The following is a 19,413-nucleotide window of genomic DNA, read 5'->3' on the forward strand; positions in this document are numbered from 1 at the left end:
GGTATATTGTTGCTGTAGAGATGAGCCAACCATGTAGTTGAACAATGTAACAATGTGAAATATCAAAACGAATTCGAAATGAAGCGAACTCGCATACAGGAACTATTTGTGACAATAAAATCTAATTTGTTTATGTACTCACACACAACAATAGGCATTGAAAATTTCACAATCCATAGTTTAACGAGCATTGAGCTGCAGCAATTGGTGTTTGGCGCGTCCACAGTTATTGTGCGCTCTCATTCATTGCGTGCCATTGACTCGAAACGAAGCGTATCGATCTAACAGTAAAGCAAAAACAAAAAGTGAAAAAAAATTTCGAAATATTTTTTCATCAAATTTATTGTTTCATGAATGCGTATGGGTGCGTGGAAAGTCCTGTCGCACCGCTATTATCCTTCGTGTATTTTAGTCATTGCGCTGCAGGCGTACGTGCGCATATTTTATTTATATGCGACGTGACTTTTTAGCGTGAACACGCTACACAACATACATACGAAAAAATTTACGATAGTTTCAAAAAAAAAAAAAAAAAAGAGTGTATATGCTATTTTTTCCTATTTTCGTAATTTTTTTTTTAGTTTGTTGTGTTCAATTAAATTTGTTTTATTGTCAACGTGCTTATTCATAAAATCAGTAGCGCGACAAAATCGCTGAAATAGCACAAAAATGGATAAACTTATAACGCTTTTTGAAGAAGCTGACCCATTTAACACGTGGTGGCCAATGATTGCGGCGATCGTTGTTGGTGTTGCTGTAATTGTGCGGTAAGTGTGTGCATATGTATATAAGTGCAAGCAAATTCGAGTTCATACATACATATTAGGGCGGGTCGATTTAAAAATCGCTCATTGCTCTGTGAAAATCGTAATCTAGTGATCAAAATAAGAAACTTTGCCGAAGGAACCATACCTCTAAAACGAATTCTGATGTCCCCCCCTTTGGGTCGAACTTTTGGGTAGGGGCAATTTCAATTCTACCTGCTGTGTCTTGTGGTGCCTTAAAAAACAACACAAGCAATTTTACGATCTGCAACTGTGTCACAGTGATCACTTGGTTTTAAAAGGGGGTTGTAAAACCGCTAATTTCTAATAATTTTTTTTAATTTCTTTTCTATTACTAAGTTAAATTCATTTTCTCATTTACATATGTTCTGACTAAATAAATTTCTAAAGAGGAAAATAAACTCCAAAAAGAAAAAACATAGGCATTTCAAAGTGGGATTTTTCAAAATTTGCCCCTACGACCCAAAGGGAGGGGGGGGGGGGGGGGGACATCAGAATTCGTTTTAGAGGTATGATTTTCACAGAGCAATGGGCGATTTTTTTGCCTCCCCACAAATCGACCCGGCCTAATACATATGTATGCACCTACAAACCACATCCAATTATCAGCTGTGTAGATTTTTGGAATTTTTTCGAAAACTTGTTTGCAATAAAATGCAAAATAGTTCTTAACATCATTATGCTTACTACTACAAATATACATACATACATATGCACAAAAATATATGGAGCTTGCCACGATTGTTGCCGACAAATCTACAACGGGATAAAAAGTACAACTTTTTCAGACAAAATATTTAGTGCATAAAAAAAGTGTGGTACATGTCCAAACAAAAATGTGAACTTTCTTTGGAAATATTTGTACATGTGTGTGAAACATCTGAAATAATCATGTGTGTTTATTGGACAACTCATACTCCTATGAAGTTGAAATTTCATCGAAACTAATAATATATAAAAAAAACTCAAAACTCACCTTCTGTAGTACTCGGATCAACAGCCAAATTAGAACACGATTAAAAAAAAAAAAAAAAACAAGTAAGGAGAGACTTCATAGCTTTCATGAACCGATATCATTTCGTTACGATAATTAACGTTAATAAACGAAACAAAGTCATTTCGTTTCATTTATTAACGTTAAGAACGTCAAATTAACGAAGTGATTTTGTTTTGTTTTCTGCCATATCAAAACGAAATTAAATCGTTTATGTTGATTATTAATTTCAAACTATGCTGGCAAAGCTGATTGATGGCGGAGTCATTAAAGGTGAAAGCATTAGCCAAGCTGATTGCAACTTTTCTCGTGAATTTTGACAGTACGAACATTTCTCAGAGTATTTTTGACATTACGACCAACGAATTACAGAAACAAATAACATGGAGTTTGTGTGTCTATGTCCGCTTGCTGTTACCACCTTACGTCTTCACCATGGCTATAGGATTGCCAGCACAATTCAAACATAAAGTATCACGTTTCGCTTTAAGCTTTTCGTTACGGTTAAAAACGAGATACAATTTATCTTGATAATTTCTTTATCGATAATATTTCGAAGTGTTTCAACGGAAACGGTGGAAATTTTTTGTATTTACTTATATACTGCAAAGATATTAAATTTTTTGTTAAAATTTGACTTTTAAATTTTTTTTTTTTAAAAAGTGGGCGTCTTCGTAATCCGATTTTGCTAATTTTTATTTAGCACACATATAGTAATAGGAGTAACGTTCCTGCCAAATTTCATCATGATATTGTAACGAATTTGCTGCAAATCCTCTTATTTGCAACCCTCTGCTAAGTTCGTATCGCTAAACTGTTGAATAAATAACTCCAATATGTAATAATGCAAAATGGCCTTTATTCAAGTACTTCACAATCACACTTGTACTGCAACGAATAGCTTACTTAATAACCAAACTGATTGACAGCTCAAATGAAACTCTACTATTCAAAATAATACTGCTATAGCTCGCTAGATAGCGCTTAATCCAAATCTCAAATCAAACTGAATTACTTTTTACTCGCTTGTGCCGCTTTTATAGTTTACGCTGCATACATCTAGGCTCTTCTATTTCCAGAACTTACCAACTATTTCGAGTGTTTATAGTTCTCATATAGTTTCTACTTGTTTACAATTTTCTACTTTTCAGCGTCTCTCAGATGTAGTTTACAGTCTCTCGCACACACATAGGCGTATAAGTAAATGCATCTGTTTGTGACATCTCTTTCGGCTGCCTTATATATGTGTATACATGATTTGATTATTGACGTAAATACTGCTTGGCATGGCCTTAGCATCGCCTTAGTGATGGTATAGCTTAGTGATGCTAATATCCGTGACACTGCCCTCCACCTAAGTCTGATCGTCCCGATCAGACAAATCTCCCGATCTAACTGCCGCTAGTATCTCCAAATGTACCACTCTTCTAACCCGTTATTTCCCAGTGGTTTGTATGCGGTAAATGGTATCACTGATCTTCTTCACAACTTTGTACGGGCCTTCCCAACTGCACAGAAATTTAGCTGGAACACCTTTCCGCCGGTGAGGGTTGTTTAACAGTACCATCTCCCGCAAAGAAACCTTCCGAATTAAAGTTCTTGTCATGCCAGTGTTTCATCTTACTACTCATTACCCTGGGCCGTTCCTTCACACTCTGTTGTTTGGTCAATGAACCACTTCGTAGAGCTTGCGCGGGACGAATTTTCTTTGCATAATCGGTATCGTTCCCACATTTTACAACAGTAGTGCGCTCCGGCTTGAAACTGCCCTCGCATTCTTTCTCGGAAATTCGTTGCTTCGTTTTCCTGCGTCTTTTAGGTTTTGTCAATGCCAGTGTTTCTCTCGCAGGTACTTTTGATTTTGATGTATTTGGCCCATTCGATCTATCAACCTTTACCTTTGAATTTCGTGGCCTTCGTCGAGTATTCTCCACCAGTACCCGATTACTGCTGAACCCTTTTTCTAAACTAAAGTTAAGTGGCACATCTTGGTTCTCATAACGCATCACCCTTCTCTGCATATCGATCTTGATGTCATGGTCAACCAAGATATCCACTCCCAATATAAATTCATCAACAATCTCCGCCACAACAAATTTGTGTAGAACCATGACCTTCCCAATCAATACTTCACATATCACTTCTCCCTGAACTTGGTTATACTCGCCAGTGACCGTACGCAACTTTGCTCCAGGTAACGGTTTTACTCTCCTGTTGACCAAGTCAGATCGGATCAAGGAATGAGCTGCGCCCGTATCTACAGTCAATACTCGTTCTTTGCCATCCACATTCCCTCTGACGGTAAGACTGCTCGATTTTCTACCAATTTGCGACACAGATATCACAGGGCATTCAATAGCTGGATCTAGCTCTCTACCTCTTACTCGCTCTTGCTCATCTCCTCCAGCTTTGCGTTTATGGCCACCCACATTGTTGGAACTATTAGGACCAAGATCGCAATGACGTGCAATGTGACCTGGGTTGCCGCACTTGAAACATTTAATAACTCCGGCATTCTTCTGTTGAGATCCCTTCAGTGCTTCCAAAATTGTTTCTACCCACTCTGGCCTTTCTACTTCCACACAGCGTGCTTTGAAAACTGGCTTACACAGAAGCGACGCTGTTTCCTGAATCAGAGCATGCGATACCGTTTCAGCAAATGTTAGTTTTGGGTTCGCATATGTAGCCCGCTTCGTTTCCACATCTCGTATGCCATTTATAAAGCTCTGAATCTTTACCCTTTCAGTGTATTCCACGGGTGCGTCTGCATTTGCAAGATGAGCCAATCTTTCAATATCTGAAGCAAACTCCTGCAATGTCTCATTTGCTTTTTGGTAGCGGTTTTGCAACTCAATTTGGAATATCTATTTCCTATGCTCGCTTCCGTAACGTCTCTCTAAAGCGCTCATCAATATTTCGTAGTGGTTCCGCTCATACTCTGGGATGGTCTGTAAGATTTCCGCGGCAGGCCCTTTCAGTGCCACGAGCAGAGCTGCAACTTTATCTTCAGCATTCCATTGGTTCACTGCTGCGGTCTTCTCAAACTGTAGCTTAAAGACCTGAAAAGGAACAGAACCGTCAAAGGATGGTGTTTTTACTTTTGGATTACTCGTTGAAACTGCTGGGCGATTTAGTTGCAACTGCTCTATACGTCCTCTCAAAGCATCCATCTCGGCCTCGATTTTTTCTTCAAACTGTAAAATTTTTGTATCTTGCGCCTCCAACTTCGAGGAAATACGTCCTTCTTGCTCTTCCAGTTGAGCAGAGATCTGCGCTGATATTTGTGCCGACATTTCGGATATTCGTGCCTCTTGTGTTTCAATCTTCGATGTTATACGGTTCTCCTGCGATTCCAGTTGAGATGACATATACGTTTTCTGTTCTTCCAGTTGAGATGACATATACGTTTTCTGTTCTTCCAGTTGAGATGACATATACGTTTTCTGTTCCTCCAGTTGAGATGACATATACGTTTTCTGTTCTTCCAGTTGAGTTTCCATCTTGGATGCCATATATGTCTTCTGTTCTTGCAGTTGTGATGCCATATATGTCTTCTGCTCTTCCAGTTGTGATGACATTTGTGACGACATTGATGCTACTGTCGATGTTTGTGCAGATATTGCAGCCAATATCATGTTCAAGTCTGTGCTGGTAACCGTCTGCGATGTTTCGTTTTTCTCTTCAATTTTTGTTGTCTCCTCGCCATCAAGATGAAAGACATACTCTTCCACATCAATTCCTTCTGCTTCCATTGCCTCTCGTAGCCGTGCCTGAAGTTCGAGTTTAACGCCGCTTGTATTCAATCCACGGCTCTCCAACTCCTTCTTCAGTTGCTGGATCTTTAATTCACTGAACTTTGCCATGTCCTAGTTGTCTTCTGGAATTTATTCAACAATTCCTCTTCTGCCACCAATTGTAACGAATTTTACTTGCAAATCCTCTTATTTGCAAACCTCTGCTAAGTTCGTATCGCTAAACTGTTGAATAAATAACTCCAATATGTAATAATGCAAAATGGCCTTTATTCAAGTACTTCACAATCACACAAAGTACAAGCAACGAATAGCTTACTTAATAACCAAACTGATTGACAGCTCAAATGAAACTCTACTATTCAAAATAATACTGCTATAGCTCGCTAGATAGCGCTTAATCCAAATCTCAAATCAAACTGAATTACTTTTTACTCGCTTGTGCCGCTTTTATAGTTTACGCTGCATACATCTAGGCTCTTCTATTTCCAGAACTTACCAACTATTTCGAGTGTTTATAGTTCTCATATAGTTTCTACTTGTTTACAATTTTCTACTTTTCAGCGTCTCTCAGATGTATGTGAGTTTGTAGTTTACAGTCTCTCGCACACACATAGGCGTATAAGTAAATGCATCTGTGTGTGACATCTATTTCGGCTGCCTTATATATGTGTATACATAATTTGATTATTGACGTAAATACTGCTTGGCATGGCCTTAGCATCGCCTTAGTGATGGTATAGCTTAGTGATGCTAATATCCGTGACAATATCTTCAACGACTGCCAAATTACAGCTTACAAAACTTTGAAATTACCTTCTTTTAAAAGTGGGCGGTGCCACGCCCATTGTGCAAAATTTAAAAAAATAAATAAATAAATAGATATAAGCGCGATAGTCTCCGAAGAGATCTAAGGCCGAGCTTCTCTTCCAATTTGCGTCGTGCTCCTCTTGATTTTCCCTACAAATTCGCTGGACGGGACCTACATGCTTTATGCCGACTCCGAACGGCATCTGCAAGGCAGATGAGTTTTCACTGAGAGCTTTTCATGGCAGAAATACACTCGGAGCGATTGCCAACCACTGCCGAGGGGCGACCCCGCATAGAAAACTTCTCTTCTAATTGAAAAACCTTCCTTCTAAAATTTTGATATTACTTTTGCCGGTGTGTGAACCCAGGGCATACGGTGTGGTAGGCGGAGCACGCTACCATCACACCACGGTGGCCGCCAAAAAATTTACTAATTTTCTATTCTGCGTCATAAGGTCAACCCACCTACCAAGTTTCATCGCTTTATCCGTCTTTGGTAATGAATTATCGCACTTTTTCGTTTTTTCGAAATATTCGATATCGAAAAAGTGGGCGTGGTTGTGTCCGATTTCGTTCATTTTAGGCAGCGATCTGAGATGAGTACCCAGGAAGCTATATACCAAATTTCATCAAGATACCCCAAAATTTACTCAAGTTATCGTGTTTACGGACGGACAGACGGACGGACGGACATGGCTAAATGAATTTCTTTTTTCGCCCAGATCATTTTGATATACAGAAGTCTATATCTATCTCGATTAGTTTATGCCGTTATGGATTACCGTTTTTCTCCTGGATATCGGTAGTTATCATTAAAAAAACTGAAATGATTTTTCTGTTTAATTGTGAAATTCAATCTCTGGTTAAAACATTAAAAAATAGCAATCCACAAAATGGACGCACTCTTTTATCAGACCTCGTAGACAGATGCATATAGGGAAATGTCACAACGCTTGTCAAAAGTGTTCATTAATTAGCGATTTCACGCGCTGCCGCCTGAACGCAAATCGGACATGTGAACTTGGACGCGCGCACAGTTAGCGGATACGGTCTAAATGTTTGTGTTAGTGTAAGTTTAACATTTTAATGTGGAACATAACAATCGCGACACGCCAGCGGAAGGATGTAAACATATATATCCAAGCGGTTAACCGCATAACCATACCAGATGCAACAACAACAACAAGAAAGTAACCAAATTAAATTGTTTATTTATTCAACAAATTCGACACGTTTGCACAAAAACTTCGCACAACATGACCCTTCCACAATGCACACAATGCATCTACACACAATTGCATATTAACCTACATTTTTGCATATATCTCATTTCTCTTTACTTACAGCACACTGATGAGTGGCCAACGTTGTCCCAACAACAATCAAATACGTGACCAAATCGTTGTTATAACAGGCGCGAATAGTGGCATCGGCTTTGAGATAGCAAAAGCATTGGCAGCACGTGGCGGTCGCATTGTATTGGCCTGCCGCAACATGGTCGCAGCAGAGCGTGCAGCAAAAGTGATCAAACGTGAACTTGTCTGTCAACGCATCTACCCCAAGGATGCCGAAGCAGAGTTCTTTGTTGAGGCGCGCTACCTAGATTTGTGCTCTTTTGCTAGTGTACACCATTTTGCACATCGCATCACCGGCGAATTCGAGCGCATCGATGTTTTGATAAACAATGCGGGTATTATATTTGGACGAGCGGGTGCACGTACCATAGACGGGTTTGATGAGCATCTGCAGGTAAATTATCTATCACATTTTTTGCTGACACAACTGCTCTTACCACATCTACGACGTTCGCCAAGTGGGGGACGGGTGATAAATGTAACAGCACATGCTCATATGGCAGCCAAAATCGATTTCGATGATCCGCTCAATGTGGGTACATGGTCGGTCAATTTTCATGCACGTGAAGCTTTTGCCCATTCGAAATTGACGGTGCTGCTAGCGACTCGTTGGTTGGCGAGGATACTCAAAGGTAAGTGCTCTGATTGTGAAAAAGTGCACAGAAAAGTCAAAAAAGGACTGTGATTTACAAAAGTTCGAAGTTTTTGTTTTTTAATATGAGGGTGTTTTCTACATTATTAGGTATATATTTTCACTGTAAAGCCTTTGAATTCACTTGGGGGAATCGCCCATCAAAGCCTTACTCCTCGGTATTTGAGCCAGGGATTTTAAAAAAATACCAGCGCAAGGAGCTCAAGAGGTTATAATGTGGAATATATAGCCAACGCATTTCAAGTGCGAGCCCAACGTAGGCGTAGGGAATATTTATCAGTCGAGGTTCCGATTTGTTTACGTTAAAAGTGGAAGACACAAAGGATGGTGATTGGTTGGTCAGTGTGGCGAGTTCATTCGAGTTCAAATATAATACACAGTTTTGATACCACAACTTGTGAGTTATTCACCGAAAGATAATATGAGAAGACTATCTTATTTTCGAAAGCCCCATTGTTAATCGGCGGCCACCGCGGTGTGATTGTAGCGTGCTCCGCATACCACACCGTAAGCCCTGGGTTCACACCCCAAAGCAACATCAAAATTTTAGAAATAAGGTTTTTCAATTAGAAATTTGTTTAAGCGGGGTCGCCCCTTGCAGTTGCCGCTCGGAGTCGGCATAAAACATGTAGGTCCCGTCCTGCCAATTTGTAGGGAAAAATCAAGAGGAGCACGACGCAAATCGGAAGAGAAGCTCGGCCTTAGACCTCTTCAGAGGTTATCGCGCCGTACATTTATTCTATTTTTTGTTCATTGTTAATCCCGTCTCATTACATTTATCCTGTTTAATTTATATATATGAGAAGCTGCGCAGGCTGAACATTTACGATTTCTGGCCACTTCAAGAGAAGACGGTTTCCAGGAAACTTCATTCTGCTTCGACATTGCAATTGACAGTTTCGCAGTAGGTACTCAATGGTCTTTTGTACTCCGGGAATAATCTTATTTCAAAAAATCCCTTCTATTGGTTTTAATGACGCCTAGAGATAAATTTTCCTGGCATGATGAGCAAGGAACTCTGTCAAATATTACTGTAGTAAGATGCTACCGTTGAAGAGTCCTATGGTTGTAAATACTGCCTTCACACCCTTGATCCCCAACGTGCTAAATCATCGCTAATCTGATTTTTTTGTATAATCCATAGACCCGGGCTAAAATTAGGGGCTCGACTTCCTACACTACTGATCACCCAAACTCTAGGTCATCGTAACCGCCTGGCCGTCGGTAAAGATGATCGTCTTGTAATGATTAAATGCACCATGTATAGCTAAAATCTCGGATTGTAGCAAACTGGTTGACTACCAAAGACGTATAAATAAGACTTCGTGACAACTTAGATTTTGAATCTGTCAGTGAGTCCCCAATCTTTCCTATCATTTTATGTAGAGCGGTTACGTCGAATTAAGCGGTTCACCTCTCACTATCGGTATCATTAATTTCCATTTTGGGGGAATGAATAAGGTGAAGGGACCAACCAGATACAATGTGATCAAATTCAAATTATTCAAATGACAGTTCAGTTAGTACTTAAACGAGAGTACTGGATTCATATTCATACGCGGCAGTAATTTATTCTATTGGGAAAACAATTAGCAGTATGAAAACCTAAAGGGAAATCAAGACTTTATACATTCTCGGTCAGGGCATATCATTTTATTTCATTCTCATCATATTAAGAAAACGACAACGTGTTAAGATCCCACCACTCACCACTTAATATCCTTTAATACCCAACATCACCAGAGAGCTTTCCTTAAGAAGGGAAAAGTCGTCTGATATTGTTGCCATCCATTACTACGATAGGAAGCCATCCATCTAGACTCCTCAAAGAAGTACTCTGTAATCTGTATGCAGTTCTACAAACTGTTATGAATGAACCAGGTTCCCAACAACTGGTGGCTATAAAAACAAAACCCAAATCATCATTTATCTATTTTTTCCATCTGAGCTCAAATTCCCCTTCTGCCAAATTCGGGTATAGAGAGAAATACCTGGGTAGGGTATTCATAAACTCATATAAAATAACCTCTCCAATGAAGCCTTTAGATTCTCACTTCCCGCTCCATGTTCATTTCCGCTTCAAGCCAAATACAAGGAACTGAAATCTTCCAGAAACTCCAATTTCCATCTCATCTGTTTTTCATAAATTCCATGATTCTGAATTTCTTATGCAACAACACTTGCAAAGGACTTATAGTCGAGAGAGGCGGAATCTCTTATGGGTTTTAAGGCACATATTATTTCCCCAGCGAATGTTGGATCCAATAGATAAAGAACAATTTCAATTTGTTTACTTTCCTCGTTTATTAGGGAGAACTTTAGGCTCGTTTGGCTGTATTTTCACTAGCTCGTAGTAGATTTTACCTGCGTCGGTAAGCTTTGTTGCTCTAGTAATCTTCTCTAGTGTCAGACATTCTTATTATTTCCAAGCTAGGATACTACTATCGTAGAAAGCATATTTCGTTATCAGGATTGACGTATCGGATGCATCATCTCACTTAATATTTAGCATTAAGAAGTGCTCGTTGCATAGTTTACCAACTTGCCATAACTGTGCCTGCAGTGTTTTATCCAGGCTTCGAAACCATCCGCGATTCATTGGATTAGTATTATTTTTTACAACATCTGAAGCCCCTCTTGTGTAAGGTTATCTTCCCCGCTATTATTTTGTTAAGCAACTGAGACTTAAGAGTGGCCTTACGTACTTGGTTTGCAAACTAACAAAGCACAGACAACTGGATAGGTGAAGAAAATTTGTATTCAGTTCACAGCAATACATGAACTCACAGCTTACCAGATAATGGAAATGGTAATGTCTACAACATAGTATCCCAATTACTGACTTGGGCCTGATTTTAGGTCGGTGTTAAGTATCTTATAGTTTAAAAGTTAAGCCAGCATATTTGTTGTTCTTTTTCTTGTAGCGATAAAGACACTCTCCAAAGGTTTTAATCTATATATATATAATAGGATGTATGTATGTATGTATGTTTGTATGTTTGTATGAGGCTTATGGACTCAGAAACTACCACGCTGATTTTATTCAAATTTTCAGGATAACTTAGTAGGAAACCGGAGAGTGTTTGTGAAAAGTTTTTTTTCCGGGAAGTGGACCAGGGACCGATTTATTCTAAACTATCGTATATATGGCTCGATTTGCCTGAAATTTGGTATGTAGGTAGCGTTATATCTAGAATAAAATGTCGGATAATTTTTCTTCCGGGAAGTGGACCAGGATACATATTGGCGACTAGGGCCTCGAGATAAGTGGGCCCGGGCACCCCTAGAATGTGTTTATACAATATGGAGATCAAATGAAAGCTGCTGATGAGTGCCTTAGTACAGGGTAGTTTTCATACCTATTGGTGGCTAGGGTCTCGAAATTAGAGATATACGCCGCCGATAAACGCCGCCGCCGCCGCCGATTAGGGTCGTTTTTCGCACGCCGCCGCCGAATGTCAAAAATATCGGCGCGGCAGCGGCGGTGGCGGCGTACGGCGCGTTACTATATTTTCTACTCGTTTAAGACTGTTTAGGCCATTTATTGTTCATGTCGAAAATTGGTCGGATATGGTCAAAAGTGGTGTCATCGGATGCGCATCACTGCCAGTTATAAGAAACTAATTGCGAAATTTAACTCTTTCTAGCTGTTCAAAAGTAATTTAAAAAAACAGGCGTTTTCGATGTCAGCTTAACACCAAAGTCCATGTCCAATTTACCAAGTTATTAAAACAAAACACTAAAAGAAAAGTTATATAATAAATTTATATGCTCACTTTGCATATTTTTTTTTTTTTCAAAAAATTTATAATGAACATTGAATTCAAATAAAATGACCCTCGGCGAACATGTTTTCAAATTGTCCTCAAGTTGGTAAAAAAAGCAAAATACCCAAAAAGTGCCGATTTAAAAAAAATATTTATATTGCGATTGGCTGAAAGAATAAGCGAAATCAGTGATGCAAAATCTTTTAGTAGGTTCTAGGGGCATAAACACTCCTTTGAAACGATTCTAACCTCATACTTAAGTTGAGGATATATGTACGCATGAGAAGGGTTTGAAAAAATACTTGTGCTACAATCAAACATCTGTTGTTTATTTGCGAAACTATACAAAGCATCTGAAATGTTAATTTTCATTTTCACTCTTCATCCTTCAACACCCAAGGTTCCCGATTTGACATTTGTTAAAGTTGGCGGCCCTATCCAAAACCAGTCCCCTGGAGTGAATCACATTGAATATAGCCTATCAACCAAGTTTAAATATCACCTACACATTACGGCTCCTTTTATAAATGCCAATATGTAGGCACATATATTTACCAGGTGAGGCTTTGTCCTTCGCAAGAACACTCAAAGTGGTGAAGGAAAAGCTTTCCCAAGACAGTCGAACTAAGGACCGTGTGTTCTACTACCCTAACGTAGTGGACAGTCGAACTAGTCTGAAAACTGAAGCTACGCGGTCATCCATAATGAACTCTTATATTATAAGGCCGGAAAACAGCAGTTAACATCTTTCAACTTAAAATCGGTCGACTTTCATTCCAAAATATCGATTTGATTTAACGAAGACTATTGAAATCAATGTTGTGAACACAAACGTCTGCAAACTTTGGTCTACATTTTAAAAATTTTATCCAGGTTCCTTTTAAAATTTTAATTATGTAGATGCGAAGAGGATTATACGATTTTCACCCATTACGCAATGACATCCACTTAGACTGCTTATGATTTCGAGGGCGGCATCTTTGGCCGAATAGTCACCCCCTAACGTTTCAAGGTGTTTCTCTGGTGTAGCTCGGCAGCATAGCGCGACAAAAGCATCCGTTGGAAAGTCTTTGGAGCTACACCTAGAGCTTCTAGGAAAGTGACGTCAACGAAGGTATGAGTTGGAAGTCGCAGTCCTATAGCTTCTGTGCTGGTATATGGTGTGAGGGTCAGGAGGCGTGGTATAGACTGGTGCTCGGGATTGCTACTATTCGCACATCGGGAGTAGCTCTTAAAAACAACCGAAACAACTGGAGGCGCCCTGTACCACGAGAGTCATGAGTATTAAAAGACCACTAATAGCAGCCGTAAGTCGCCTTTGTGCGTGGCCGCCAAGGAGCCCCAAATGATTTAAAGGAATTGTGTTCGTGACTATTATTAGGAGTTAACCCTAGGTGAAACTACGCTTTGCACAAGATATACAGACAAGAATGTGATTATTTTATCTATCTCTATTTCTTTTCAGCAGACGCAGCAGTACCAATTCCAAAGACCGGGGTTAGGTTCGAAGCCTCTGTGTAGTAAGAGAACGAGGGGCAATTCCTCAGCAAGGAGCTACTGCTGAAAATTTTTGAACGGTCTGGGAGATCTTGAAGCAAAAACCCCGGATCTTTCCGAAGTGGCCAACACGTTGATTTCCTTAAATACATACAAACAAAACCTTTCCTAAATATTATTTTTTTAAATAGAAAAATCAAACATTTTAAAGTAAGAATACCGGCGTAGGCCGGCGCGCTGGCCACGCCGCCGCCGCCGGTATATAATAGAGCCTACGCCGCCGCCGCCAATAAGGTGATCGGCGTAAACCTCTACTCGAGATATAGGCCAAAAATGGACCCGGGCACCCCTAGAATGTGTTTATACAATATGGATATCAAATGAAAGCTGCTGATGAGTGCTTTAGTACAGGGTAGTTTTCATACCTATTGGTGACTAAGGTCTCGAGATATAGGCAAAACGTGGACCCGGGCATCCCTAGAATGTGTTCATACAATATGGATAGCAGATGAAAGCTGTTGATGAGTGCTTTAGTACAGGGTAGTTTTCATACCTATTAGTGACTAGGGTCTCGAGATATAGGCCAAAACATGGACCCGGATACCCCTAGAATGTGTGTGTATTTTGGATATAAAATGAAAGCTGTTGCTGAGAGCTTTTAAGTAATTTTCATTGTGATATTCGATTTAGTCGCATCAACCTGGCAAAACTGATAAATATGCATGCGAAGCCGAAATAAAGACATGAATTAATAATACCCACATATCTACTTACATACGCCCTATTCGATTTGCCTGAAATTTGGTATATAAATTTGCCTATATTAGTATTTACGATTCTTTTTTCCGGGAAGTAGACCAGAGACGGACTGGGTCTGGGATTAGGACTGGGACTGAGACTGAGACTCAGAGTGGGACTGGGACTGAGACTCGGAATTGGAACAAAATACATACCACCCTCTGGGACTGGCAATAAGATATGAAGAAGAATAAGAAAAACTTGAGAGAAGAGAAAAGAGAGAAGGAGACTGAGAACGAGATAGAATGAGACGAAGATGGAGATAAATGAAGCGAAAAACACGGAGGGAGGAGTGAATGCAAAGATTAGGAAAAAGTTTAGAGGAGCGGAGGCAGAGTTAGACGGAAAAAGCTTATTAAAGTGTATGCAGTGTATACCAAATTTAGGGCAGAACAACGTCTGCCGGGTCTGCTAGGGATTCGATAATGATGGTAATTTTCCAGGTATTTATACAGTATGTTGCGAAAATAAACACCATTCAGGTAGTAGTAGCCTGATCATCTCGGGCACGATTTCATACGACCAAGTTAAATATTTTGGGTTTATAGATTTTAGTTGCCTATAACGACAAGCATGCTTATCGCGAGCATATTTCTTATGCCACTGAGGCTTCTGAGTATCTGTCGTGAGATCGTATGTATGATTTTATAACTTAACGCTGACTTATTAATTGCAGGTTTCTTACGTTTTCGAGAAAGACCTTCAAAAAACCCAAGCTTCGAAAATGTCTACACGAACTTTTGTCATTCCCCGATATTTTATAAAAGTGGGACAAAAGTAAAATACTCAAAGAACTTTCAGGCAACAGATAAGCTCATACCATGCGTACTAAATTCCTATACTACATACGTACATATGTATGTGTGTTATCAATATGCAAGAATTTTTGGGGCACTGTATGAGAAAGTAACATAGCATAGTGCCACACAATGTTGATATGAAAAAGTTTGGTATAAAACCTCATGGTCACGCCATTAACTGAGAGCTATCGAATGGCTAGGAATGTGCGCGCTCTTTCTTACTTTTTTTAGCTGTTAGTTTTTGTGTGTAGTGCTTCTATTTGTAGGCGCGACATTGATTTGATTTTGTGTTTGCATAGTCCATCATTTCGTTAGTTTAACTTTTCCTGCCAGAGGTTTAGCCCACATTTTGAGATTGTTTGTTGTTGTTTGTTTTGTTTGTTTACTTTGTTTTGGTTAGGCGTGCAAATCATCTCCCCTTTCAAGTAACTTGCAACACTTTTTTGCAAAGCGTTTTAATTAAGTTTAAATCGTTTTTGCGCTTTTCATATTTTCATTTCGTGAGCGACTTTATTTTGTTTCTTTTCATTTTTTGTTATTAGTGCTTTGCTATTTTATATTCTAAATGTTCTCGTATTTTGTATTTAATTGTTTTGCAGGCACGCCAGTAACGGTAAATTGTTGCACACCTGGTCTTGTGCGGGGTACGCGCCATTTACGCAAGTAAGTCGAGCGAAATTTTATTTACTTCATAAATATTAGTTATTATTTTTTACCTTCCCTATTCCCTGGAGTTTTGAGCCAAATTTCTGTTTAATTAACTCTACTTGTGATTAGTTTAGTTTTAATTATTGCAAGTTAGTCGAGGTGGCGTACATAATTAACGACAAAGTTAAGCCAAAGGTTGGTTAACAATCCCAACATTTTGCTACCATATCGTCCTTCTCCACCGTTGGATGATATGGTAGCAAATGAAATATTGAAGCACCTTGTGCTTATGAGTATTGTACCGAAATGTTTTCTCATATGCGAGACCGGTAGCAATTGGCGAGGAGTTCTTGTTCACACCGCAAGTTCGGCAACGAGTTTGTGCTTTTCTGAATAGACAGACGAGAAAAATAATAAGCTTTAAAAGTCTTTTTTAAGTGTCCCATTCATCGCAACTTTGAGGTGGTGGTGAAACCATCTTTAGCCTTTACGAGAATATCAACCAACCAGCAAAAGCACTTGATTCATTAAAGGACCAGACATTTTACGCCCAGGTGCTCAAATCGTACGCCTCTAACCGTTTGCTGTGGTCGCCCTAAAATAACGGTTGCTTCACCATCCAAGGCTTCTGTTGGTTTCTTGATTAATGTTAGGTTTTATGTGGCATTTTCGGATCACTGCGCACAACTCTCTCTACATCTATGAAAGTGACATGACCGAAAACCTCCAGCGGGTTAGATGGTTTAGACAGGTATGTCTGTTGTAAGAGGCGTCTAAAAAAGCAAATTGATTCAAAGGGTTTGTGTAGCGCAACCCTTTTACGGGGTAGCCAGCAATATTTATAGCTTGGAAACTTGTATACGCCTTTATTTTGACATTACGTTAATGGTATGAAAAGTCACAAGTTCGAGATCCCTGAAATATTTTTTTGTGGTCTCAACAATTTCTGAGTTAACGCTCGAGCAGTTGTTGAAACTTTACATTGACCTAGATTAGATATTAATGAAGCGAATTCTTTCAAATTTAGTGTATATATATTTTGTACATATATTATGATTTGCACTTCAATACAAACAAGTAAGGAAGGGTAAGTTCGGGTGTAACCGAACATTACATACTCAGCTGAGAGATATGGAGACAAAATAAGGGAAAAACACCATGAAGGAAAATGAACCTAGGGTAACCCTGGAATGTGTTTGTATGACATGTGTATCAAATGGAAGGTATTAAAGAGTATTTTAAAAGGACGTGGGCTTAGTTCTATAGGTGGACGTCTTTTCGAGATATCGCCATAAAGGTGGACCAGGGGTCACTCTAGAATTTGTTTATACGATATGGGTATCACATTAAAGGTATTAATTAGGGTTTTAAAAGGAAGGGGTGGTAGTTGTATATGTGAAGGCGTTTTCCAGATATCGACCAAAATGTGGACTAGGGTGACCCAGAACATCATCTGTTGGATACCGCTAAATTATTTTTATATGTAATACCACGAACAGTATTCCTGCCAAGATTCCAAGGGCTTTTAATTTCGCCCTGCAGAACTTTTTCATTTTCTTCTACTTAATATGGTAGGTGTCACACCCATTTTACAAAGTTTTTTTCTAAAGTTATATTTTGCGTCAATAAACCAATAAATTACCATGTTTCATCCCTTTTTCGTATTTGGTATAGAATTGTGGCATTTTTTCATTTTTCGTAATTTTCGATATCGTGGTCATAGTCGGATTTCGGCCATTTTTTATACCAATACAAAGTGAGATCAGATAAGTACGTGAACTGAGTTTAGTAAAGATATATCAATTTTTGCTGAAGGACAGACGGTCGACTGTGTATAAAAACTGGGCGTGGCTCCAACCGATTTCGCCCTTTTTCACAGAAAACAGTTATCGTCTTAGAATCTAAGCCCCTACCAAATTTCACAAGGATTGGTGAATTTTTGTTCGACTTATGGCATTAAAAGTATCCTAGACAAATTAAATGAAAAAGGGCGGAGCCACACCCATTTTGAAATTTTCTTTTATTTTTGTATTTTGTTGCACCATATAATTACTGGAATTGAATGTTGACATAATTTACCTATATACTGTAAAGATATTAACTTTTTTATTAAATTTGAATTAAAACAAAAATTTTTTTAAGTGGGCGTGGTCGTTCTCCAATTTTGCTAATTTTTATTAGGCATACATATAGTAATAGGAGTAACGTTCCTGCCAAATTTCATCATGATATCTTCTCCATTGTCCAAAATTTTACTAATTTTGTATTCTGCGTCATAAGTTCAACTCACCTACCAAGTTTCATCGCTTTATCCGTCTTTGGTAATGAATTATCGCACTTTTTCGGTTTTTCGAAACTTTCGATATCGAGAAAGTGGGCGTGGTTATAGTCCGGTATCGTTCATTTATATAGCGATCTGAGATGAGTGCCCAGGAATCTACACACCAAATTTCATCAGGATACCTCAAAATTTACTCAAGTTATCCTGTTAACGGACGGACGGACGGACGGACGGACGGAAATGGCTCAATCAAATTTTTTTTCGATACTGATGATTTTGATATATGGAAGTCTATAACTATCTCGATTCCTTTATACCCGTACAACCAACCGTTATCCAATCAAAGTTAATATACTCTGTGAGCTCTGCTCAACTGAGTATAAAAATGTTGAGCAACACTGGCCATTAGCATTTCAACAGCCATGATCGCAGCAATCAGATAAGAGAAGTTAAAATAATAATAAGTCCTAAGCATTGTTTGCATTTGCTACGCCAGAGTAACAAAATTAATGAAAAATATACCTGCTACCGTTCTGGCTCTGAACATCAACAGAGTTTAGTGCAGTGCCGTAGCATTTTTAAGCTCTGCTATGAGCTTCATACGTCGTGTTTTGCAGCGGAGCAAGTAGCAGAATAAAAGCTGCGAACGATAAGCAATTTGTATTGGAGCGTTATGCAGAACATTATCCTTTCTTTGTTTTTGTTGTTGGAGCTGATAAGGCCTTGTGATTTTGTGCTTGTGGTTTTAACTGTCAGTCTTAAATTTGATATTGAAGCTATTTATTTGTGTTTTTGTTGTATTTCATGGGGGCAAATAAGTACATAGTAGTGCGAGAAAAGTTCTACGTAACAATGCCCGACAGAACAAATAGCAATAAATTTATATTGAGCAGGGGCAACAACAACTTTTTATTGCAAAGCTGGTATTGCCCATTTAATTTCAAATGCATTCACTGATTTTTGAAAGAAAAATTTTAAATTTTATTTTATTAAATATTTTGGCAAAAATTAAACAATTTTTTTTCTGCTATAGCTCCACTAGAAATATCATTTATTCTGCTATTTTCTCCGCTTTAAAACACGACATAGCTCATAGCAGAGCCTAAGAAATGCTATCACTTTTTATGCTAGTGCTCTGCTCTATGCTCTGTTCATCTACTGAGTCGGAGCGGTAGCAAAAAAAAAACACATCCAAAATAGAATAGCATTTTAAATCACTGGGCTTATAGTAGCAAATTTTGATGAGAAAGACAGGCAGATAGATTACGGAAATT

The 19,413-nt window shown here is 38.8% G+C and overlaps 1 protein-coding gene across 3 annotated transcripts in view; it reads left to right on the forward strand.

Moving 5' to 3' along the window:
• The first annotated feature begins 215 nt into the window (after nucleotides 1-215).
• The window catches only part of naz (nazgul), a 75,272-nt gene continuing 56,074 nt past the window's right edge, over nucleotides 216-19,413 (forward strand). The window contains exons 1-4 of one of the 3 annotated variants that reach the window (XM_067761047.1): nucleotides 216-364; nucleotides 582-767; nucleotides 7,688-8,328; nucleotides 15,810-15,873. In XM_067761047.1, coding sequence (XP_067617148.1) covers nucleotides 670-767; nucleotides 7,688-8,328; nucleotides 15,810-15,873 — 803 coding nt within the window. In that variant the 5' untranslated portion in view covers nucleotides 216-364; nucleotides 582-669. Of the gene's footprint in view, nucleotides 365-581; nucleotides 768-7,471; nucleotides 7,532-7,687; nucleotides 8,329-15,809; nucleotides 15,874-19,413 lie in introns of those variants that run through there. The other 2 variants (XM_067761048.1, XM_067761049.1) reach the window with 2 other exon arrangements.

This window comes from Eurosta solidaginis, chromosome 1 (assembly GCF_040869045.1).
Source record: "Eurosta solidaginis isolate ZX-2024a chromosome 1, ASM4086904v1, whole genome shotgun sequence".
NCBI lineage: Eukaryota > Metazoa > Arthropoda > Insecta > Diptera > Tephritidae > Eurosta > Eurosta solidaginis.